This window comes from Dunckerocampus dactyliophorus, chromosome 5, assembly GCF_027744805.1.
Source record: "Dunckerocampus dactyliophorus isolate RoL2022-P2 chromosome 5, RoL_Ddac_1.1, whole genome shotgun sequence".
NCBI lineage: Eukaryota > Metazoa > Chordata > Actinopteri > Syngnathiformes > Syngnathidae > Dunckerocampus > Dunckerocampus dactyliophorus.
In genome coordinates this window covers 16,287,059-16,312,187 of record NC_072823.1, presented here as the reverse complement: position 1 = coordinate 16,312,187, position 25,129 = coordinate 16,287,059, and the positions used below count along the sequence as shown (strand labels likewise).

The 25,129-nt window shown below is 41.5% G+C and overlaps 2 protein-coding genes across 2 annotated transcripts in view; one reads left to right on the top strand and one right to left on the bottom strand.

Moving 5' to 3' along the window:
- etfa (electron transfer flavoprotein subunit alpha) overlaps positions 1 to 2,563 on the top strand; it is a 6,400-nt gene extending 3,837 nt beyond the window's left edge. The window contains exons 10-12 of the mRNA XM_054777177.1: positions 489 to 554; positions 638 to 718; positions 2,240 to 2,563. Of these exons, the coding sequence (XP_054633152.1) occupies positions 489 to 554; positions 638 to 718; positions 2,240 to 2,275 (183 nt within the window). The 3' untranslated portion in view covers positions 2,276 to 2,563. The remainder of the gene's footprint in view (positions 1 to 488; positions 555 to 637; positions 719 to 2,239) is intronic.
- tmem266 (transmembrane protein 266) lies at positions 2,239 to 25,129 on the bottom strand. The gene is made up of 12 exons (XM_054777176.1): positions 25,062 to 25,129; positions 24,522 to 24,979; positions 23,137 to 23,236; positions 18,906 to 19,091; positions 12,832 to 12,986; positions 11,293 to 11,366; positions 7,877 to 7,933; positions 7,650 to 7,788; positions 7,156 to 7,271; positions 6,255 to 6,447; positions 3,849 to 3,911; positions 2,239 to 3,774 (listed from the first exon to the last, which is right to left on the bottom strand). The coding sequence occupies exons 3-12, from the start codon at positions 23,148 to 23,150 to the stop codon at positions 3,176 to 3,178; spliced, it is 1,596 nt and encodes a 531-aa protein (XP_054633151.1). The 5' UTR covers positions 23,151 to 23,236; positions 24,522 to 24,979; positions 25,062 to 25,129; the 3' UTR covers positions 2,239 to 3,175.

Here is a 25,129-nt window from a genome sequence, read left to right as displayed (position 1 = left end):
CAAACTATTGATCACAAAAAAGATGCATCCATAATCGTTTTCTCATCGCATCGCAGGCCTCTGAAACGTAATTGCATCGCATCGTGAGGTGGCCAGAGATTCTCACCCCTAAACGTGACCCTGGTGATGATTATCCACATTAAGTATTTGACTGAATTTTTCCGTATAATTAATGGCACAGTTGTTGTCCCTTCATCCACTTCGACCGGCGCAGACCTGGCAAATGTTATGACAAGCCCTGGTTAGGTCTGTTTCTCCCGCTGACCAGGTGATAGAAACATACATATTCCTGTCAGCATTGAGCTGCTCTGAGGCCAAGCTGCATAAGAAGAGCACTGAAATATTCATACTGAAGGTGCATGAACCTGATGCCAAAGCCGATGTGATGACAAGTGAACTTCTTGACAGTGACCCCGCAGCTTGCTGCTCGATGACGAGCCTGCGATGGCACTTCCTGTTTACAAGCCCGCTGTGTTTGTTTTCCACAGGAGCTGTACATCGCTGTTGGCATCTCTGGAGCCATTCAACACTTGGCTGGGATGAAAGACAGCAAGGTACAGTAAATCAAACAGAATAGAAGTAATGCTCAGGATGTTTGTATTTCATTAACAGAGCCTTTCATTTGTGTTATATTTAGACTATTGTTGCAATCAACAAGGACCCAGAGGCTCCCATTTTCCAGGTAGCAGACTACGGCTTGGTGGCTGATCTCTTTAAGGTGAGCGGTCGTAGAAAATGGTTCTAAATCCTGTGTGAGGGAACTAAAAAGCTAGACAATGACTTGTGTGATCTGTAAGTCATTCATTCAAGGAGAAGAGCTTGCATCTAATGCGGGAACACACGCATGGAGATGCTCTCGTTGTTTGGTAGCTGGTACTTAACAGAATATTATTGCGTGTGGCGCTGTCATGTTTTATTCAGCCCTCTGTGAGGTGCACATGAAGTGTGCATGTGTCTTGACAAACTCACTGCAGACGTGATTAGTAATAATTGCGAGTAGCAGTGGACTTGTGACCTCCAGTGTGAGATCAGCTTACCAGTGATCAGATAGCTGATTAAAATGAATGGCCTCTCTACTTTTTCCCCCCTCAAAAGGACAATTGATACCCGTGATGAACTCTGTCCTAAAGTCGTTCGGCTCTTGAGGGAGAATTACACAAGGCTTATGGGATTTGTGTTGTTTAGGATGACTCGCGTTTATGGGGCGGAAGCTTCACATTCAGGTGAAACTTGTCCCAGACGCAAAAGTATCGGGACACCTGGCTGTTACACCTGAATGGTAGAAAATATAGAGTTAGTATGCTCTTTGCAGCTTCCTTTGGCAAGACTGTCTAAAACATATTGGAGTGTGTCTATGAGTCAAGCCCGACCCTTGATTGGTTTAATATTGCATCAGAAGACTTTTGTCCACATACTGTATCACAAGTCTTGTTGCAGTTTTCAATTCCCAGTAGAAATGGCTTGGATAGCCTAATACACTCAACATACAATGAAGGGTAGTTACACTTAAAATACAATAGGAAAAAGTGAACTATATAAAATAAATTTAATATAAAACAAAAAAAATTGTGCTGTCAAATGATTATTGATAATGATCTAATTAATAAATTTCAAATTAAATAGTTATGATTAGTCACTATTTACAACTATGTGTGAAATATGCCAATTTTGACTGTATTTTGTAAACAGAAAAATAAATGGCAGGACACATGCATGTATGCATGTATGCATGTGTGTATGTATGTATGTATGTATGTATGTATTAACAGCTCCAAGTGAACTCAAAATGTAAATCAAGCTCAAAGATAACACACGTCTCAAAGGTGATGAATTCACATGTTTTGAGTGTACAGTAATCCCTCGTTTATCACGGTTGATTGGTTCCAGCCCCAACCGCGATAAGTGAAATTCCGCAAAGTAGGATTCCTTATTTATAAATTAAATATTTTCGTAGTTGGAGCATAGAAAACCTGTTTACAACCTACAACATACGTTTTTTAAATATTATTAGAGGCATATAGGCATGAAATAACACCCCATTGTCACTCATATTGCCCAACATAGTAGATGTAGAGAAAATAAGCCATTTAAGGCATAAATAAGACTCGTGCTCGTGCGTGTTTCAATAAATGTCTTCTGGCTGTGACAGAAGTAAATTAGTTACCACCGTTAACGCGCTATTTTTGACAGCCCTAAAAAAAATACAATCGTACAAAATCTGACCTGTTTGTTTCTGCAGGCTGTTCCTGAGATGACAGAAGCCCTGAGCAAGTGAGGAGGGAGTGAGCGTCACCAAGATCATCATCATCATCCAGTTGAAGCCTTGACAAAGACAAGCCACTGCAGTCCTGCTGTGAATGTCTTCACATCAATGCCAGTTTTTATATACACGTTTTAAATGTCAGCAAATAAAGTTGTACTTTGAGGTTATTGTTGTGCCTCTGGTCGTGAATAACTGCTATATTCTACTTACTGGTACGGTGTCCGCCATGTCTGGAAAGTCTTCCTGCTAAGTTGTAAAAAGTGTTAATTTTCAGATTATTGCATTAAAACTGATGACTCACTTGTGTGTTGTTCTCCCTTTTATTGGCTCCACTCTGCAGTACCTGCGTTCCATGAGCGAAATAAAAAAAACATCTGTTGACAGTACAATAAAGTTGGTGTGCAACATCTTGAAAGGTGCATGCGCTGATCAATTTGTAGTAGCCACACCTCATAGCTCCTGTTTTACGACAGGTACAGTATATCTACACAGCAGCACCTGAAAAGCCAACATTTTTCACTTGTCATGTGTAGCCACATTTTCAATTGATGAAATGATATTCAAATCTCAGTACTGAACTTGGTTAATTCCAAAAACGTCTCTTCAAAAAACTGCATTCGTAGATTTTGATAACAAACATTGCTAAAATAGACAAAAGATTAGAAATGACTTAGTATCTCAACACTGATCCACTGTACCCTGCAGTTGTTCCATCAAACAGTTTTTTGTTTTTTTAAGGCTGTTTAGTAATAAAACAGCTGCAAAGATAACTCCATGTAGCATTAGGTTTGTTCCCTGTTGCTGGTAAAAGTGTCTTTGTGAGAGTCATTTCCTGATAAGTGGTCCTCCACTGGTGTTCATGAGCGCACAAGTGTGGAAGTGAAGCCTGTTGAGGTTCCTGTCCTTGCTCTCTTATGTTTCAGACAGATGATGGATAGGAGCATCTACTTGCTCCATCATCCTGTACTTCTCCTCTAGGAAAGCTTCATTGCCCTGCAGATGGATGAGAGGTTTGGTGTGCGACCCAACGCGGCTCTCCTGGTTCCTCTTGTTGTAGATGTTGACCCTGTGCTCCAGCTCGGGGCTGTTTTTGGTGGAACCAGTTGGGCTTGGGGGTTTGAGGTTGACCGGGTCCAGGCCCTTCTGGGCAAGACACGAGTCCTCAGACAGAGAGGAGAGTAGTTCTTGCACGACAGCGCTGGGACTTCCCCTGGGCTGAGTGCTGCTGTATGGTGGTGGGTAGCAGCGCTGGTCACTGTAGTCCGTGGACGTGGACGCCTCACGCACGGTGGAACTGCAGTCCGTGGCTGATCCCAGCGTGTGGCTGCTGATGCGTGATGCTGTGGTTGCAGAGGCCTCGCTTGCAGAGCTGTTGGCGCGCTGCAAGCGGCTACTGGACACGGCGTCAGCGCTTACCAGGGAAGGAGGAAGCTGGCTGGGATTGTTGGGGAGGTGGACGTCAATGGCTGCTGTGGTGATGATACGTGCGGCAGGGTCTGGGATGCCCATGTCTACAAGATGCAACATATTAACACATAAATATGGCTGCCAGAACAAAGTTATGAATGATCTTGATCATGCTCACCGCTGCTTGGCTCGCTGTAATACTGGCTGATGTAGTTGTTCATATCATCCTGGCCATGGTGCTCTGAAGACAGTTCCAAAAGTTCAACTCAGAGGAATAAATTCATTTTTATTCACTACAAACATAAAAGTAACCACTAGTAGGCCACCGGGTGGTTGTCAATACTATATAGCAGCTACTGGTAGATCGCCGAATTACTTTGGATCGACTGGGTAAACGCCACGTTGTCAGATGACATAAACTCTCCTCCTGATTCGCTCTTGCTCCCCGCGGCGTTTCAAGGTACACACGGGGATGCAACTTTCATCTTTCTTATTCTGATTACGGATAAACTAACTCAGCGGTAAGATGCTTATATCAATAACAAAATTTACGTGTTCACTTGTAGCGGCTGGTTATGTAGAAAAAAAGGTGTATTGTTTGATGGCTTTGCTTCGCGTCATGAACTCCACTACAGAAATCAGTGTTTTCTACACACCTGCTTCTTAAACTATTATTTCATGATGAAATGGAACATGAGCCCTTTGCTAGAACCTTTTTAAAGTGTTATCTTGACTTTGTCTTTTGCGTAATAATTTTCACTTCTTGTATATCAGTAATGCTTGATAGCAATTGCTAACTGGATGTAATACATGAACTGTGTCTCCTAGTGAACGTTACGTAGCTATTTTTACTGACATATTACAAGTACTCAGGTTATGTACACAACTATTGAGGAATTATGTGTAATTATCTTAATTGCCATATTGAATATAATTATGATATCAACTAGTTTGATTACCTGTAAACTTTGAATATGTGAATGTGAAATAGTAATCATTAATATTTACAGTCGAATTTACCGGTCAGATTTCATATATGTTATATGATTTATAGAAAGGTAGACCATTTTGACTTGTAACTTGCATGCTGAAAAAGTGCGTGCATCTCTGATACACATGTATAACGTACATAAACATAGTAAATATAGTAAATAAAAAAAACTTTCTAAGCATTTCTATAAACTATATCTTAGTGACTTGTGAAAAAAGTTGAAGAAATAGAAACTATAGCGTACAAATAAAGTTAATATGAAATTAATTCACAAAATGATTATTAAATAAAAACTAGTCAATTATTACTTTAAAAAATTGATGAAAATAAATGATTATTTACAACACATTTTAAAGTAATTAAATACATTGAAACTTGTCTACTATCAGCATATTAAAAAGTTCTGAAACATTATATACTGTATACCAGAGCTCTTATAGCGTGCAATAAAGAAAACAAAAAAATGCCTTATCCTTAATAGATGCCTAGTACTCTCTGCAGTTGTATAAACACCCTTGGGCTGTTATTTTTATTAACGGAAGTCCAAGAATCAAGCCTCATGTGACTCTGCTTGTATCTTAAAAGGTAGTCAGATAACTTCAAGCTTATTTTTATCACTGTAGGGCAAAGGCGCAAGGAGTAGTGGTTCACACACCTGCCTCACAGTCAGCAGATCTGGGTTCAAATGTCAGCCGGAACATCTCTGTGTGGAGTTTGCAAGTTCTCCCCGCGCTTGTGTGGATTTTCCCCAGCTAATACGGCTTCCCCCCACATCCCAAAATGTGAGTGTGAATGGTTGTTTGTATACACAGCATGTGCCCTGTGATTGGCTGGTGACCAGTCCACGGTGTACCCTGCCTCTTGCCCAGTCAAGTCGGATAGGCTGAGGCTCACCTGTGACCCGAATGAGAATAAGTGATATAGAAAATGAATGGATGGATAACCGCTGTAATACATAGTAAACAATGATCCCAAACCAATCTATGTGTTTCTATGTGTTTCTATGTGGTCCGCAGGAGCCGCTCGTAAATCATTCTAACATGTGACAGGGGCCATCTTCACATGATCAATAACATATGAGCGCATGAGGAGCAGATCCCGTAAAGTAGAAGCTCATATCTCAGATGTACTGGTGTTATGATTTATAGCTTTGATAAAGCAAAAGCCTCTCAGTGCTTGTGGACCCTGACGTGAGCTGCACCGACAGCGCTTTGTTGCCTTAAGTCGTCTAAGTTATGACCTGTCGCTGCTTGAAATCTTTATGGTCCATGTAAAGTGTGCCACTAGAATTTTGATGTGAACAATGTGCCTCTCTGTGTGTGATGTCAACCTGTCGTAAAAAGGTCCAGACGAGAGTAATGCCTATAAATGCGGTTTGCTTGGGCTTTGAAGGTTTTCAGTCCTCTAGTGACCAGCTTTTGTTGTGTTTCTAATAGAATACTGTCCCTTCAGTTTCAGGTGCACTTATCTGCATGTCAACAATCAGGTCTCAAAGCACAGAGGCCACAACTTAGCAGAGACAACACCCAGTGAACACTGCCGCTATCTGATAGCCTGTTTGCCACAAAGGAGCTGCTTATTCCAGACGGTTACCTGAGGGCCCCCTGGGCACTCTGACTTTGGCCGGCCTGTGATGTTCGGAGACCCCCGGGGCCAGTCCGTCCACCTCATGGAAACTGCTGCTCGGTTTACCCCACATATGGTGGATCTGCATGGCTGCTTCCCGCTCTGCCACCAGATCCAGGTCCTGCTGGGCCAGGTGGGCCCTCAGCTGCCGGATCTCAAACTGAAAGGAGAGAGGGAGAGGAGGTGAACTGACGATGAAAATAACACACTGCATTAGCCATTTTAACATCCTCCTCTGATGTGTCATTTATTTTCTCCTGTACAGTCTGTATTTTACAAACGGACAACAAATCTAACTTGCATGACTACAAAGCCAAGATACACCTTCTGGTCTACACCAGAGCTCTTAGGGAGTGTGTGGTTGATAACAATAAATAATGTCTTAAAATAGGAAAACTTAAATTATATAAGAAGGTTTTAATAAAGTTTAGAAACATATAAAGATACATATATATAGGCCACACTTTACAATAAGGTACACAAAAATAAAGTAGTTAATGAGGAACTAATGAAGAACTAATGAGTAGTTCCTCATTAACTACTGTCATTTTGTGTACCTTATTGTAAAGTGTTACCTATATATATATATATATATATATATATATATATATATATATATATATATATATATACAGTATATAATCACACATAAACATATACAAATATTAATATTGACATCCTATTAGAAAATTTGTCAACTGTACGCTAGACAAAAAGTCTTAAATTAAAAAAATATATAAAATGAAAACTGTCACGTTGCGATGCTTTGGATTGGGTTATCATTACTTTACTGTATTATTTTTTTCGTCAATAGTACTTTGTCGCTCTCTGCTGGTGACAAGCCGTAATTGACCGTAATGGGACTCACCGCTTGCTCCTGGCAGATCTGAGTGAGGCGGTCAAGTTGCTCCTCTCTCAGCGCCTTGGCCTTCTCATACTGCTGGATCTCCAGTTCCATCTCCACCTTCACTTGCAGCACGTAGGCTGCAACGCGACAATTAAAGCAGACATAAAAGGTCATTATTGTTATTATTTCTACTTGTACTATTTCTGCTGTGCTGTATTATTTCTACCTGTATTAGTTTAATACGTTTATTGATCATTTTGAACTGAAGGCATTCAATGTGGAGGGACTCTAAAGATCACGTACTGTGCATCTAATTGGAAAACCACAAGAGGGCGCAAGGCTGTTAAAATCAACAATTACTTCTAATAAATGTTTTGTTCTCCATAATTGATTTAACAGTTTGCCTTTAGCAAGTGCCTCAGAAGAACAGAACAGCCCAATACCGTAAGCCATGTTAAATCAATGCAATGCACAGAAAGAGACGAGCCATGCAACGGGTTCACAGGAAGCCTCACCATCAATGACCCTTTTGACCCTCCAGATGCGCAACGTGATGATGAGGCCAATGGCGTCCCAGGGGCTGCTGGGGCCGTTGGCCACAGTCGAGGCCACCATAGGAGCCAGCGAGAGGACGATGACAGCTCCATCGAACACCTGAGGAAAATACTCATGACATTGAGGCAATGACACTGCGGTGCAAGGAGTCCCTGAGGCGGGACAAATGGCGCCCGTGGGAGTTTACCTCTACTTTGTTCTCAATGTAATCCCATATCCCCAGGACCACGATCCTGAATACGGTCTGAGGGGCAGAGAGAAGGTTGCACACACAGTAAGATGCAAGAAATCAAGAACAGCTGCAGGTGACTTGATGGTAGAAGCAGTGCATTCTGAGTACCAATAAAAGACCTGGCAAGCCCAGCTGATGCCATTTACTGCTGCTATGAACATTTGGTTCAATTCTGGGAGTCGAACTGGCTAATGAATTTGAATGTTAGCGGTAGGGTCGTCATGTACAAAGACTTTAGACAAATGTGGAGGATGAAGCAAAAATGATGATGAACATCTGGACAAGTGCGGTTGTTATGGTTATGTGGAACCAGAAGAACAACAACGTTTATAGGTACAGATATTGATACGGCACATCGCTACCTGTTGCCATATATGATCGAAATATTGAATTGGATCTGTAATGCCACTACTTCTTTCTTAATTGGTGATTATTTCATGGCTCCTGGAGTAAGCGCTCCTAAAATCAATAGCTTTACATGTGTGACAACTACAATGAACAGACTATATTTTAATGTTAGTAATAACAGATTATGCAGTGGAGAACTTGGGCCATATCGCGTTGCAATGTTATGAAAAGAAAGTCATAATGTTATGAGAATATAAATGGTACTTTGAGAAAAGTTTCTATTTGTAACATTATGACATGAAGCTGAAGTGTCATGAAATGACAGTTTGACATCATGCAATATACTGTACTGAATAGGATGGCTTTTTTCTTGCGAGTCAAGAATGTTTTCTTGTAAAATGAAGACTCAGGCAGCTTCCAATTCCGATACCGATCATCCAAATCTGATACCGAGCACATGGATTAACTGTAGTTTTTTCAATTGATTTATGATGAGTGCTATTGGCCGGGGACGAGATGGCAAATAGGTGATTATTAAAAAATACAATTTTGGATGGATGTTTTATTGTTTATTTATTTTTTTTGCCTTTATTGGTGTGAAACGATTTTTCTACTATTTGACACAAACTTGAAATTAATTTGATGCATGTTTTGGAGTAATACAAATACACGGGAAATAAATTGTTCAATAATTTATTTTTTACTTCAATATAACAATATTAACAAAATAAAATAATACAAATAAATATCTTTATTAAATAGAAATCTGTTCTGCTTAACTTAAAAGAGAATAAATTCAACTTTCATCACTATTAGAGCTGTCAGCTATTTGTGTTTTATTTATGACTGGCAACATTTAAATTGTACACTCCTTTATTGACCAAGCACTCAAACACCGTGGCCAACGTCTTTATGCTATTTTGTGTTCATTTGTCATTATATAAAAGGCACAAAGTCTGAATTGAACAGTTATAATAAGAAAATACTAAGAGTTGAAGCAAACATTCTTTGACCATTTGTGAGCACAAAATCACCTGGCGAGATAGGAGACCCCGGTCGTAGCATCACCATGATAAGGCTGGACACACTATGTCTTTATGTTCAACAACCACACACAAATAGTGTTTCGAGGACAAGACATAATTAGTATTAATGACAACAAGAGAGTAAAGTTGTTCAATGACACTTGAAAAACCTACGTACGTAACCCATGAACGTGATATCCACTTGGAGCTTGTGGGGACAAAAAAAACGAGCTCCGAACTAAGCGCATTGCTTGTTTGTTTTAAAAACAAAATGTCACTGTGCTAAAACGTCACATTTGGAGTACGAAGACTAGAAGCTAGGCAGATACCTCTAGCTAGCGATCTATCGAGCTGCCGCCTAGATGACAAAGATGCAAGAAAAGTTGAACAGTAGGCTACGTATGAGGTTTGATGAGGGAGTGATCAAACATGCTGGCATTGATTGGCGTAGCTTGTAGCAAGCCATTGAGGTTTTACAGACTAGTGTTGATTCTCCCAGCAATGCGGGACAAGGTGCTGACAACCCTACTTGACACAGCAGACATCCATCTATCCATCCATCGATCCATTTTCAATGCTGCTTATCCTTGTTAGAGTTGCGGGGGTATGCAGGCGCCTACCCCAGCTGACTTCCGGCGACCCACCAATCGCAGGGCACATATAAACAAATAACCATTCACACTCACATTCGTACCTATGGACAATTTAGAGTCACCAATTAACCTAACATGCATGTTTTTGGAATGTGGGACCAGAGTACCCAGAGAAAACCCACACACGGGCAGAACATGCAAACTCCACACAGCGATGCCAAAGCGAAGATTCGAACCTACGTCTTCCAGATCTCCAGACAAAAATAATGACACCATCCCCCAACAATATTATATATATATGTATATATATGTATATATATGTATATATATATATGTATATATATGTGAGTGTGTGTGTGTATATATATATATATATATATATATATATATATATATATATATATATATATATATATATATATATATATATATATATATATATATATATATATATACTGCTAAAAAAAATTAAAGGAACACTTCGGGAAAAATGATCTTGAATATCTTTCCTGATAATAAGTGGGTGTATTAGTAACAAAATTATGCCACATAATTTGATAGAAATGAAAATGATCACCCTATAGAGGGGGGAAATCAAAGACACCTCAAAAATAAAAGTGGAAAAAATGATGCAGCAGACTGGTCCATTTTGCTAAAATGTCATTGTAGCAACTCAAAATGATTCTCAGTAGTTTGTGTGGCCCCCACGTGCTTGTACGCATGCCTGACAACGTCGGGGCATGCTCCTAGTGAGACTACGGATGGTGTCCTGGGGGATCTCCTCCCAGATCTGGACCAGGGCATCAATGAGCTCCTAAACAGTCTGAGGAGCAACCTGGAGGCGCCAGATGGACCCAAACATAATGTCCCAGAGGTGTTCTATTGGGTTTAGGTCAGGTGAACGTGGGGGCCAGTCAATGGTATCAATTCCTTCATCCTCCAGGAACTACCTGCATACACTAGCCACTTGAGGTCGGGCATTGTCGTGGACCAGGAGGAACCCAGGTCCCACTGCACCAGCGCAGGTTCTGACAGTGGATCCAAGGATTTCATCCCGGTACCTAATAGCAGTCAGGGTGCCATTATCTAACCTGTGGAGGTCTGTGTGTCCTTCCAGGGATATGCCTCCCCAGACCATCACTGACCCATATGCCATATATGCCATCACTGATCACTGACAGTATAATTTATTCTAATAATGACAAATGACCAAGGACTATTGTACAATTGTAGTCTTTGTTGGTCATTCCCATGGCTACACACAGGCTAATCTAATGCTTTGTCACTTCCTGTTGTTGTTGCTAGCATTCTAATGACAATCTGCACAATAGCACTAATCAAGCGGACCCCTGCATCAGCAGCAAGAGGAGATCTTTTGGTGTGATGCGGGTGGGGGATGATTTACCTCTGTGAAGAAGACAGACAGGATAGCAAGGCTGATCCAGTGGATGACGCCGGCAAACTGGGATGCGTTATTAACTGTAGTAGGAAGAAAAAACAATAGGCTGGTTGTGCTGACAAAGTGGAAGAATAAGAGTATTCATGCACAACTTCATAAATACAAGTGTATGGCAACCTGCCCGTGAAATGATGTGCTATACAGCTCGATAAAAAACATATGCCAGATGGCATTAACCACAGTCACATTGAACTGAAGCAATACCAAAGCGGGTCACGTGTCCCGTAACCTTGTGCTTATGATTGAAGAGGACGTCTCCTGCCCTGACAGATGACGTGGATGAAGGTGACATCAGCTTGTCATGGGTCACGCCACCTGGCAACGTGTATCAACAGTGGAATACTAATGGGACAGTTGGCTTGCCAACACTATGATTGATCATGGGTCCTAAGGTCAGAGGATGGAGAAGATAAAGTAGTGTAGAGAGGCTGTTCTTAGGAGAATTTATAGGATTTTATATGACAAATTCTTGCACTTATTTTTTTGAGTTACTGTCAAAGATTATTTTTTATATTGCCGCCAAAAAAGCTATTTGCGTCACTGTTTCTTTGTTAACTGTAACCTGCTAAACAAAGTAAACAGGTAAGAAAAAGGAAGGAAGAAATCATTTATTGCAGATCTTCCACTTTAGTGAGCAAGTTATTGTATGTCAAGTAGTTTTCAGCAACTTATGACAAGAACTCCCCTCCATTCTAGGCCTGATAATTCCGTCAAAATGCGATATAGTCTTTTCAGTGCAGCGTGTCCGCAGCATTGCAGTGTGCCACCCGTCATTTTTTTGGAGTGCATCCCTTCAGGACTTTGTACCTGAACATGCAATTACATCTCAAAGTGTCATTTAAGGACACAATATAGCGCTTAACTTTTTGAACAATTTCCAACTAAATGATGATGAGAACAAAAAACGAAGTTATGCCTCAAAAGCTGCGTTCTAAATATAATTCAAGATCATATTACACCATATTTTAGTGTTGCCTTTCCTATCTGGGATCATGTTGAACATTTTGGGATCACTCGTCTCATTAAAAGTTAAACAATAGGAGCATAATATAATAGCGCATGGATGAACAACGCAGAAGATGCGAGTTTCTTTGGTGGATGTTTCTAACTCCAAGTCACATTTCATATATTCAGGGTCAAAACAGCTGGGTATCTTTGAATTGATTGTATAACAAATTTGAAAATAATAATTCATTGATTTTTAGATTGTGATAAGTGTCAATTGAGAACTTTTTTCTTTAGACACAGGATCAATGGGGTTGTTGTACGCTATAGTGCAGTAATAGTGGTTTAGTGGTGATTATAAGTGAATTATGATGTAATTAACCACGATAATCATTATAAAGATGGCTGAAAAGTCATCAGCTTGTTCACGGCACATTTCCAACAGCTGTGACATGCTACACGGTGTTTGCAGGTGTTGACAAGTGCTGCCATTCCATTAAAAGCACAGCTGGACTCCTAAATCCACATCTGTTTACTCACACTGCAACAGCTTGGTGTCGACAAGCAGCTCCAGAGTCAGTAGCACAACCACCAGAACTACGCAGGCCACCAGGATGCAGTTGAAGCCGGCCGACGCCAGACACACTTGCCACAGTGCCGCTTGCCCCCCGCAGCACGGCTTCAGCCAGTTGGACCTGAATGGGAAAAGCCAAAAATGGAGGAGGGGGTAAGGATAAGTGATGGGTGTTGTGTTATTTTACCAGTTGACCCTCTGACAGGCAAGGTCACATGAATAAAACACAAGAAAAATCAACATACACTAATCTTCAGCATCTTCACTGGAAAGTAGAAGCTGGTATGGATGTAATGTGAGGACCAACTCCATATTTTACACCATTTTTTACTTCCTATAATGTTAAATAAGTGGGTGATCCAGTAACTTTGCTATTGTATTGTGTTCAGCTCTCAAAGACAACTGAAGTGATCAAAATGAGATCTTAACGAGGAGAACGATGTCTTGCTTTCAGGTGCAAAGGCAGAAGTGGTAAAGAGCAGTGGTGCTATTCCAAAATGTCCAGCAGCAGTCTCTGACCAAGGATCAATATCGAATTTTGGTCAGCTAAAGTGGAGCACAGGAAAGGAAACATTTACGTCCCCATGAGCAGTAGAGAAGAGATGGAATGAGCTAGGCGGAATAGCGTGCGATGTAACTCACACTTTCTGGAATAGAATAATAATTCATTCAGGCATTCACTCCAGCCAGGCAGGAAAAGTATTAATTTAATAAAGCTGTAACGAAACCCCCTGTCTGGAAGTAAAGAACATGGCAATGACGGATCATTCCCTGCTCCCAAACCTAATTTTAGGGAAATCACTTCAAACCTGAGGACCTGAGGTATTTATGAGTAAGTGAGGCTTCAGTGGTAAAAGGAAGTGGGGGAAGGAAATCACTTCAGTTGCTCTCTCAGGGTCATTGCAGGTTCGGATAAAATGGGCAATAGCTACGGGATTGCTCATGCATGCACACGGGCACACACACACACACACACAAATACTCACACTCACACATACAAATATTCACACCTCACACAGGGATATTGCCAGAGGAGGAAACAAGAGAGGAAAGGGTGGTGTATGTGTGTGCTGCTTCATAAAGACAGCAACAGTCATGGGGGTGGGGGTATGGGATGGATGGAAGGTGAGCTGACAGGAGGGCAAAGCGAGAGGATCATGAGGGCAATCAATAGCGGGCTAAGATGGACGTGATTGCGTGCTGTACATGACGCCGGATGCAGGAGAAGGTCCAGATGGAAAAAAGACATCAGGCGCAGCGATGGGATGGACTTTCACTCACATGTCACCATTTTATTAACTTAGGGATTCATGGTAAATGAAATTAAATCAAAGGTCGGCTTTCTGTGTGTTTGTTTCATTAAGAGCTAACAAGTCAGGGCCACTCTATCAACTCATTGAAGGTATTGATTGTTACACATCCACACAAACCCCTGCTTCTGAAAGAGCTGACAAAAAAAATAAAAAAATCACATCAACACACGTTGGCAAGGCCATCGATTGGAGCTCTTGATCAATGCCTTGATTGTACATTTAGAAAAGAGCCACGTAAGTCAGCAAAGGAGCACGGTACACCAGGGCAGAGATAATTAGATTTACCCACAAAATCATTCATCACTGGGAGGCGACAACTGTTTTCACATGCCCCACAGTCAGTGGGTTATTCACGCACCACAGTTAACATATAGATTATTTTACATTATTCAGATCACTTGCAACCACAATCAAGGCCACACAGGGGTTCAAGGAGCATTGGTATCTATGTATGGCCAACTTTTGGATGAAACCCAAGCACTTCCTTAGATTGTTCAGGTGTACCTAATGCTGTGGCCAGTGAGTGTGCGCTGAAACATATTTTTTTTTCATGCATGTTCTTTTGCATTAGTCCATTTGTGACTCTTGTTTACTTCATATATGAAACTTTATTACAAAAATGCAACAACATAGCCACAACAAAAAATCCAAAACACAGTCCAAACACAATGAAAATGAGAAATATGACTACGAGCATGCAGGCAACAGAACAGCAGAGGTCAAAGAACATTATCCATCCGCCTTACACTCCCTTCTTGCTTTCTCCACTTGATGATTTTTATTTATTTATTTTAAGGATTATTTTTATCGGCATGACTCCATGATGGTAGGGATTGCTGTTGAATGAAGTTAAATGAATATGTCAATAAAAGATTACTGGTAATTAATTGAAAAGGTTTGAACCTACATATCTTCCTACAAATTAAAGCATAAAAAGACTTAAAGGCGTACAGGGAAAATTAGATACACCTGCACATTGTAATGACATTGAATACAGGTCCTTATTTCTTAGGACAACCGCAATATTAAAAACAGCTGTGTATGGTGCAGTGTAGTTGTCCACTACCAATCAGTGCTCAATGCAAGCAATATTATCCTTGGAAGGCCACATTTTGGATTATAGCTCTTGTATACAATCTGCAGCTCTTCCAAATGTAGTGACCACACTTGGATTAAATCATTTGTATTCTTTGTCAGGCCACCGCTGTTTATGTGATCAGATCTTGCATCCTGACACAGAGGAGCGACATCACAGTGGGAACTCCAAGCAGGTCTTTGCCAGAGAAATGGGCCACAGATACTCAGCAAATGAAGATGGATTGGGCTCCATGTGCCGAGCAGCAGACAAGCTGTCCCTGATAAATAGGTTTTCACTGGGACATTCGATATGACACACTCTCAGCCTAAAAAGCAATCTCGTACTTTGCATGTCTGTGAATATTAACAAACCCTCAAACCCTGCACTCTCAAATGTCATCTATTGTATCACACATGGGGCCAAGCTGAAGGCACAGCTTGATGGAGAGGACTGTTCATCAGACTATTTGAACGGGGGAGGTAGGAAAAGCAACATCTTTTTTTCGACAACTCAGCTACAGGTACAGTATGTCATGGATATTGTTGCCAAAACTACCACTGTTGCCTTGATTCACATTACATACTGGAACTGATTGCTTGGGTGTATAGGCCAAGCAAAAACACATTACATTTTGGTGCAGAATATATTGGTTACAGTCTACTTGCACTGACGCCAAGTGGGGCAGTGACACCCCAGGTCCAGCAGATGGAAGACATAAATTGATTCAGTTCAAAAGCAATAAAACTCTAATCACACTGTTGTCATCTTTCTATCTTCTAACTTTGTACATCTGCCCGTCCAATATTGTGAATGCTGTCACACATGGAAGTGAGTTTGCCTTTAAGATGACTTTATGACATCCAGTGTTTATCACTGCACATGGTTAATCCCATATCAGGGTATCCATCATGATATCAACATTCCTCAAATGGAACAACCAGTAGCTTTGTGAATGGAAAAGTGCTTCGATCCTACATCCCTCCCTTTATCCCTTCTGCCCTCGCTATCTTGGAGTCCAAGTGGCAGTTTGACCCATATGAACCATCTGTCATTGCTGTGTGTCTCACACCTCTCAGTCTGACCACTGGAGATCAGTGGCATATGCTGCTGCTGCTGCTGCTGTGGGCTGCCAGCTGAGATGTGGATGAACACTAACTCAGGATAAGGCAGCGCAGCCCAGGTAGAAGCTTTGCCGGTAAGTGTGAGCTTCACCTCGTCTGGAGGTCACAACAACCTGTCCAGATACCAACAGCATACTGCTCATCTCTGGAAGTGAATGAATGTATTCCTCCATCTCTCAAATCACTCCTCTTTCTCCACAATCTTGACAATATCGCTAAAAGAATGTGTGCTTTGTAGATAACCATCATTTGAGATTATTATTGGAACTTCATTGTTATTGTTAAATACATATGCACTACTGTAACCACCTGGATGTTACACTGTAGTTGTCTATAACCATCCATTTTTAGTTGTACATGCTTTGGAAACTTTCCCAAATGCTTTTGTCTGTCAGACTACCTAATTAAAAAGACAGAGGTTGTATTCACTATACAAGGTACAGTAAGTCTTAATAGTTGCTACAATGAGGAGTATTCAGTCACGCTTCAAATACAGTACATCAAGACAGTAATTATTTGACTGTGGAGTGATATCACATCTTGAACCTCTGTGCAGTAGATGGCGCAGCCAAATTCTATTAATAATTCCATCCAGCTCACCACTGCACAGAATCTGCAAGTACTGCCTGTGCCCCATGTGGTCCGCAAGAACATCCACCTCCCACATCATCGCCCACGTCTCCTGATGAAGAGCACTGCGAAGCTGCCGTGCAAGACTAAATGTGCCTCTGTGGTGTGTATTCTTCTGCTGCATTCCAAGCACACAGGGATAAAAAAAAAAAACAAAACAAAGCAAGGTCGAGTCATCAAATATTTAAGCTAAAATCACAAATAATGATCCATTCCTTAGCATATACGCTATCTCTTGCCAGCAATGTGAGGATTTCCTTTATAACCTATTAGTTTTTCTTATGCGTCCAAAACAATACCACATCAAGTGTGTCCCTATTTAGCTGATGGTTTTCTATTTAGCTAGAGGACACAGTTAGATCCATACTAGGAACATGACAATGTCACAAAGCATCTCTGGAATGTAAATTACAACAGACAACATCCTGTCATGGAAAGTCCAACACCTCCGGTTACTATAAAGGTTACTGTACTCTCTACATATCACACATGTTGTTTGAAGAGTTCAAATGAATTGAAAAACTCTGAGCATACAGGGCTTGTGTCACTCCTCTGATGCAATGTATGCGTCACTAGGGATGCCACAGTTAGTGACAGATGTTTTCCAAGCGTTCTTTCACATAGTGTGCACGTGTACATGTGCGTGGCTGCAATGACAGATTTGTGTTTCAATACCTTTGGCCTGAAAAACAGCACTTCCAAGCTATAAAAGATTGAAAATATCAAGCGCCAGACAGGCACTGGAAAGGGTTTTCCTTAAATAGGCCCCATAAGTTTGTAAACTTAAATGATTGCGTGTCTACTTATACAGTATACTAGTATGATCAAATAGTAGCCTCCGATCCAATAGGTGCCATGCCTCAGTCCGTTGCTTGCTAGGAATTGCAAATGTGAGGTTCAAAATTTGCTGGGCAAGAAAATGTGGCGTATGTTTGAACAGGTTTGGGTCAAACTCAGGGCTTAGATGGCAAAATCCTTCCTGACAGGAACGCTAGGGATGCCCCAAGAGGGTTGTGTCCTTTCCTTCGTGGACTGAGCCCCTAACTGCCAATAACTGATCAGAAAACACAACCCTGCCGGAAAGAAAAAGTACTGCCACAGGGCCCTTGTACTTTGTGGTGGAAACAACTCCCTTCACTTTCTGACACATATAGAGCCTAAAGATCAATTACTGTGCCGCTGGGGTGAAATGGAACCAACACACTAGAAGGTAATAGCTATAATAATGAATGAATCCAAATTCAAGACTCATTGGACTCCAACGAAATGTGATAATACCAATGCAGTGACGAGTAATGGCGGGATAGATTACAGACAATTCTGCCTTAATGGATGCAGCACTTTCAGGCATCAACAGGCCACAATATCACTACAATTCTCATAAATGGGAGTGACAACATCAGTCATTGTGTGATCACATTTTGGGCTTTTGAACATACAAATGAATGAAAGAGGATATATGATTAACCGTGGTCATTTACAGCCTCTGTGTGACCTCTGATTTGACAATGAAGTACAGTTGGGAACGCTGCATACCTCCAGCATCTGGGATTAGACATCAGATAAGGTAAATAAGGTTTTTGTTGTGACATTTTGTTTGAAGGAGATGTATGCAACTACAAGTGACAATGAATGTAATGACCGAAGCTTGGACCTCAGCCTATTTCGGTCATCTCAAGTCAGATATCATTCAAAACTAGTACGCTTCTGAAATAATTCCAAACCTTTTAAGAAACTCAAATTTTGTTTTTGGTTAATTATCCATCTTGGGGTGTATACCCATAAAAATGCATGGGGTTTCTACTTTGGCAAATCTGTGAGACTTCTGTAATAGAAAATCAGAACATTTGCTTACTGCAGAGCATCAAAAACTAAACAAAAACATGGTAGAAACATACCCCTCTCTGTTGTCATCTTCATCTGGGTTTGAGATGAGCTGAGATCCAGCGAGGGACACATCTAGGGCGGCCAGAGGTAAGTCTCTGTAGGAGAAGCTGACCAGTTGAACCGGGGCCGCACACTGGTTTTCCTCCTCCACCTGCTGAGAGATCACCTCCAGCTCTGACGATGCAGCTTGAGGGGCCCTGTTATTACAAGCACACAACAAGAGCAGCGTTAGCGTTCCAGGTCATGAAGTAAACTAAAGAATGTTCCGGATAGTTAAGTGTGATTTTTCTCATCCGGTCCTCATTAAGTATGGAAGTCTGGTCAATGGCTTCACCATTAAAGCTGCAATGCCATATCTCAGGGTTGGGAAATGGGTCTGCGTTGGCTGGAATGACCTCCAATACTGATGAATGAAAGTGCAAACATACTCTGACATTTGTGATCGGTGCGCTCAGAGCACATCGCTTCTTAAACCTCAGTTATTATTTGCATGCTACTAAAAAATAAGTGATTTTTTTTCTTATTAAATATCATATTCGACCATGAATAGTGAATTTTTACTCCTCACCTCTTTCAATACTCTGCAGATGACAATAAGTCAAATGTGTTTAAGTTTACTAGTTTATTGTAATGTTGTTGTGGCCTTTGTCAGCCACAACATGGAATAAAAGCCTCTCTTGTTCATATTTTGTGTTCATCCTCATGACATTTGAGGGCACAAGGGCTGCCTTTACTCACCACATATTCTTTGTAGGGTCAGCTGTCATTTCATCTGCCAAGAATGGTCTTAAAATTTAAATACACAGAGAGGATTGTGCTCTAACAAGCTCAGCCAATACGGGACAAGGAGAAGTCACCCTACAACCGGGGTCTTACGTGTCTTGGCGTTTGTCCCAGTGCAGCCCATGTAGCACTGTGAATAGGGCAAAGGCATGGGTTACAAGGCAAAGACATTGGCTTAGCAAATTGTACAACCTCTGTGTTGGAAATTTGGGGCCTGGATGAACAGACACACCTCCCTGTTAAATGTTAATGTAAGCAGACCTGGAAAGAAAAATAGGTTTTCTCTTTGCTTGACCTGATTTTTGATGAGAAGCGCTTTCATGGACTCTTTCAAAGGTTACTTTGTCATAAATCAACAGCTCACTTGAACTACATTGTTTTACAATTGACTTTACAGTTTCACTTTGCAACATCTCCTGCTGTTACAACCTGACTGTATGAAGAGTCAACAGAAATGCTGTTACAAAACATAAAAAGAGTATCTTCCATGCACTTGGCACTTCAAGCCACCGGCAAGCAGGACGCTAATCAGTCATGACAGACACAAACTGTTTAGTGCATCAAAATTACATTTCCGGCCAATCAGATAGCGGGCCAGCAGCCATTATGACCACGGCCCAGCAGAGTGGCTGGATGCCATCCTGCATGAGGAGAGAAGACTTCACATTTCACCGCTTGGCTTCCCTTTAATGATGCAGGCAAGGACATTCTACAAACTGCATGTGATACCAAGAAGCACAACAAGGTGTAGAAAAAGCTGCATAAGCATCTTCACACACACATTTAAGTGTTGTCAATCTTGAGTTCCTGTGATTATGCATCTCATAGGTTGTAATTTCCTCTGTGTGTATGCAGGTGTAACAGTGATCATCCGCGCAGTCCATCCCTGTACACTCCGGGGCTCGAACGCATGACCATACGTCCCTACCAATTGAAAGTTAAAGCTGCTGTATGCCACAGATAGGCGGCTGCCTCGAGGGTGCTAACTTTCGAATGTACTGCAAGCACTTAGCATGTAAACTACGCCCTATGTAACACACATGCACGCGTATTAGTTATGCTTGTTGACAGCTAATGATAACGATTTGGTAAAGTTTAGCTACTAATGCTAGCGATCAGTTTATCATATAATTGGAACGATAATGCCTGCAAATTGCCGATCACCTCTATGAGACTGCTTTTGTGTGTACGCGCTACGGACACGTCATCATGACATCATCATGCCAAGCCATGTCATTTCATCTTATTTGGGCTGAACGTCAACTTAGGACAATTTTTATGCAGTTTAATTCGTAATTGTGAAAAATATACACATTTTTGGTTGTTTTACTCCTCATCGGATCCTCCAAAGAGCAGGCGGGTTTCTTTTAAACCGCTATTGGTAAGATGTGTTGACCAGTGGTAGTGTTCTTGCTCGAGCAGCGGCAACCAATGAGCTAAAAGCCCCGGGCTGTCAACTTATTGTTCAGCGCAGCTCTTAAGGCGTCAGGGAGTGAGGTTTACTTAATGTATTATCACACAGCTACACTCGCTGGCATCTGTTATGAATGTACTGTACATCCAGGATAAATTGTGGTTGCGAAAAAAAAAGATACATCCACAAATTGATTTCACAGGTGACAAATGTTTAAGCATTGGCAGAGGTATCTAGTAAGTGCTCTTGTTTAAACTTTTGCTTTTCACTTTAGATTCGAAGAGTTCGTCAGCACAATTCTTATTGAGTGCTAACAGCCGCCGTATTTCCAGCCGGCCGTCTGGAAGTGGGCCACTGTGCCCAATAAGTTTGTATCCAGACACTTGGCTGCTCTTTGGACCACAGCTATTCACTGTCTTGATATCATCAGAGAACCAAGACAAATGTGCCAAATCAATTACCCAGGGACGGGCCAGATTCTCCGGCAGCAGCTCAGACACAAGCTCCGAACACAAAGCACATTATTTGCAGGATCACAGCTTTGTCGCCATGACCTGTACTTCCTTCAGAATTTACTGCGTTTGACAACTCCAGAGCAGTTGTTCTTCGGAGTGTCTTTATTGTTAACCAGGCAACAATGAACTGCACTGAAGTACACCCCCGTTATAGAATGACATGAAAAAGGAGTTTTCCCTGAAAACTGCCACACGCTAGGTAACTACACTAGCTATAGTTACAATTACATATACACACTAAACAAATGTATTCATTACTGGACAAATCATTTTTAGACTGAAAAATGGATACTCTCACCTTTATTGGGAACACTTGCACAACCTAAAGAGATCCATTAGACAGTAAAAAAGGCCCAGTTTTCATTGAACAATACAGTATGTTTATTATTTTTGGTTAGAGTTTGCAGTGGTATCCGCACTGCATCTTACTGAAAGCGCTTTTATTTTTATTTAGCATTTCATCTTATTTAGCTACTGAAGGGTGAAATATAGAAACTCTTAGTATGATGTAGTGCAGTTCTACACCACTGCACCACAGTAATAAGCATATGTAAATAATGAATACGCACCTCTCTGAGGTTACTTCTGTCCACAGTCACATCATCAATGAACCCCAGTGAACTCATTCCATTGACCGCCATTAACATACGCATGTCGTAACACAGCATACTGTACACATGATGTGGTATCCTTTGGACCATGAGCTGCACCTTTCCATCTCCATAGTTGTCTCTTTCCATTCTGATACGTTGATCTGAATCTGATTCCATAACATGGAAGGCTGTTTTAGATGTTTTCTGACAAATCCAAGGCAATGTACTGATGTGTGTTGTTTTGAATTGTGTGTAATATGTAATAAAAAACAAACCCTTCCTGTTGTTTCCACTACAGAAATGCTACTGCTAAGAGGGGCACCGGGGTGAAAATAACTCCAAAGACCTTTCTCCATGTGGGAGATTTCCATCTGTCACCTCACTGGCTTTGGGCTACACTGAATCATACTTGTAAACAGTCATCTTCTTCTTGCTGTTAACTACTTAGGGATGATTGGCCACTGTGCTGACTTTGAGCTACTAACTGCACTCAGCACCCTGCGCCTTTAACCGGAGAACACAGCTGACTGAACCCATTCTGGAGTCACTTCCCCCCACCTCCCAACTCCGTTCTACCCTACGCTCCTGCCACCTCCCTCTCCCCTCCATTCTCCCTTCTCTTAGCACCAAGCTCGGCTGTCATCAGAATGCAGGGCTTGTTTTGGGGACCACACACACAGAGTAATTATTAATAAGACAAGTGACAAGTGAGCATCCCTCAAGAATGCTAAAAGGTGAAAGCGGAGACCGGAGACAGCTGAGATGTTATACTGTAGATGAGGACCCAAAGTCCCTTCAAAGGAGAATATGCAGGTTCCATTGAGCTAATCATTTCCCACCACGCTGAGATACCCCTTTGCATGAGATGACGTGTTCATCACTAGAGATTGAGGATTTCACAGCCTCTCCCAACAGGAAGTGTGTGTGGCGTACTTACTGGTGGTTGCTCATGTTGAAAGGCTTTGGAATGGTGGACGTTCACACTAAATCAGCCAAAATTGACATTCACCACAGCAGTGACTTGGCTCCTTCCACACCTTGTGGAAAATACAGAAAACAATGGCATTACAACAGGAATAGCATACACACAGCTATCATTGTGTGAGGATGCAATAAATAAAGTCTCACTCACAGATTGATTATTAATTAACACTTTTTTAAACACCTCTGCATGTGCTTTTTCCTGGTGGCACACTCCTATGACCTCAGCCTGTATGCTCTGTTGAACTATTTCCAAAGAACACTAAACTGCAATGGATTTTAAATCTCCTTTAATATACGCTCTGCTCTGTGAATCGGGGGGCTGAGGAACGTCACACCTCTTGCATAGCAAGTGTGGAAGCATGCTTACTAGCTATAGCTAGCTCCTTGTGCCACGGGATAGAAGGCCATTGAAGTGGGTTAAGTGACAACCCACTTTGCATGGATCCCACATGACGCCAGATATCAGTCAGTGTCGAGCTGGAGATTATAGTTGCAATGTTATTCCAACACAGCATTTTGCCTGAGCTTTTTAATTACCCCCAATACTTTCATATTGTATTAGTTACAGTTCAAGACGCTAATGACAGATGTGCAGTAAACATTTCATACCACACGTTGCAATTACAGTTAAAAATACATTGATGTTGCATGCAAATACAGAACTGCTAAATCATTAGCTAAATACATTGATGACATTTCCACTATGTACTTACCTACTTTTTTTTTACACAGAAGCCTAATCTATTCAAAATCTCTACCATTATATGGTCTGTCATACATTACAATGCAATTTCATGTGATAATCAGTCTAAATTTATTTAGATTGTATGGCATGTTGCAAACTTTAACACAGCTAGATGTGCTATTAAGGCCATCATTACATAGGATGATGCAGTATTTCTCCGTAATATCCATATTTATATTATAGAGATGCCTACCCCATTTTGTTGAACTGAGTTTTGCAGTGCCATTCTATTCTCCTCAAACTAGAAGATGTTTGTGAAATTGATCCTGAAGGTGATCATTGGGAATATTATAAAATAACTAACTCCCGCATTTTGCATGTGCAGCTTTGACAGAAGTGCAAGCGCTTTATCGTGGAGATGGTCGTCTACAAAGGCTGCAATTTATTCATCATCTTCTCGTTTCCAGTCAACGAGATTTGCTCTATTTCTGCACAGGCTCATCCTCATCAAGATGCATTTGCAATCATGTCAAGCGAGGCCGACATAAACTGTGCTCGGAGGCCCCTCAGTGAGCTTTTCTTCACGATTCAACCAACACAAGCAATAGAAGAAGAAAGGAGGACAGAAAGAAATGATGGAAATGCACACTAACCTCTTGTGTATGATTGCTCTACATAGTGGAAAGTGTGGTCGTGACTCATTTGCCCTGGCATTGGCGATGGACACATGGATGAAGATCACAACGAGAACTGGGATCTTGGCGTGAGTGGGCTAACAAATCCGCCGAGCACCAGTATCGCCTTTCTGGGGACAACGTGCGATAAATACACCTCCTCCGGCAAGAGGGCACCATGCTTTGGCAGCGGGCGACGCCGTCACTGAGTCCGGGGAGACGGTCCCATCGTGGGAGGGCGGATTGTGTGCTTTTCGCCCCCTTTTCTTCAAGGGCTTCCACTCCCTCTCCGAGATGACACCAGGGACTCCATGTGTACGACGCTTCTTAAAAAAAATGAGGCTCACATAAGGAGCTGTCCAGGTGCTGAAGACGGGAGTCCAGCTGCCACAGATGTGCGAGTGACGACGTCAAGCAAAAATGAGGCAGCAGAAACGCTAAAAAATAATCATTAAAAAATGAGGGGGACACATGAAAACATGTAAGCGGTGCGTAGAAGCCACAGTAGACGTTACTTACGGCTCTCTGGAGCATCGACGAAGAAAAACACTCTCGCTTCATTTCATTTCCTCGCGATAACAACCAAA

Bases quoted from the DNA above. Each gene is read 5' to 3' on its own strand.
- tmem266 (XM_054777176.1), bottom strand. The intron at 12,987-18,905 runs GTATGTTTCTAC...TTTCCCATTCAG, and splicing joins GAAGATGACAACAGAGAGGG to GTCCAACTGGCTGAAGCCGT. The intron at 7,272-7,649 runs GTGAGGCTTCCT...GTCGCGTTGCAG, and splicing joins GGTCAAAAGGGTCATTGATG to CCTACGTGCTGCAAGTGAAG.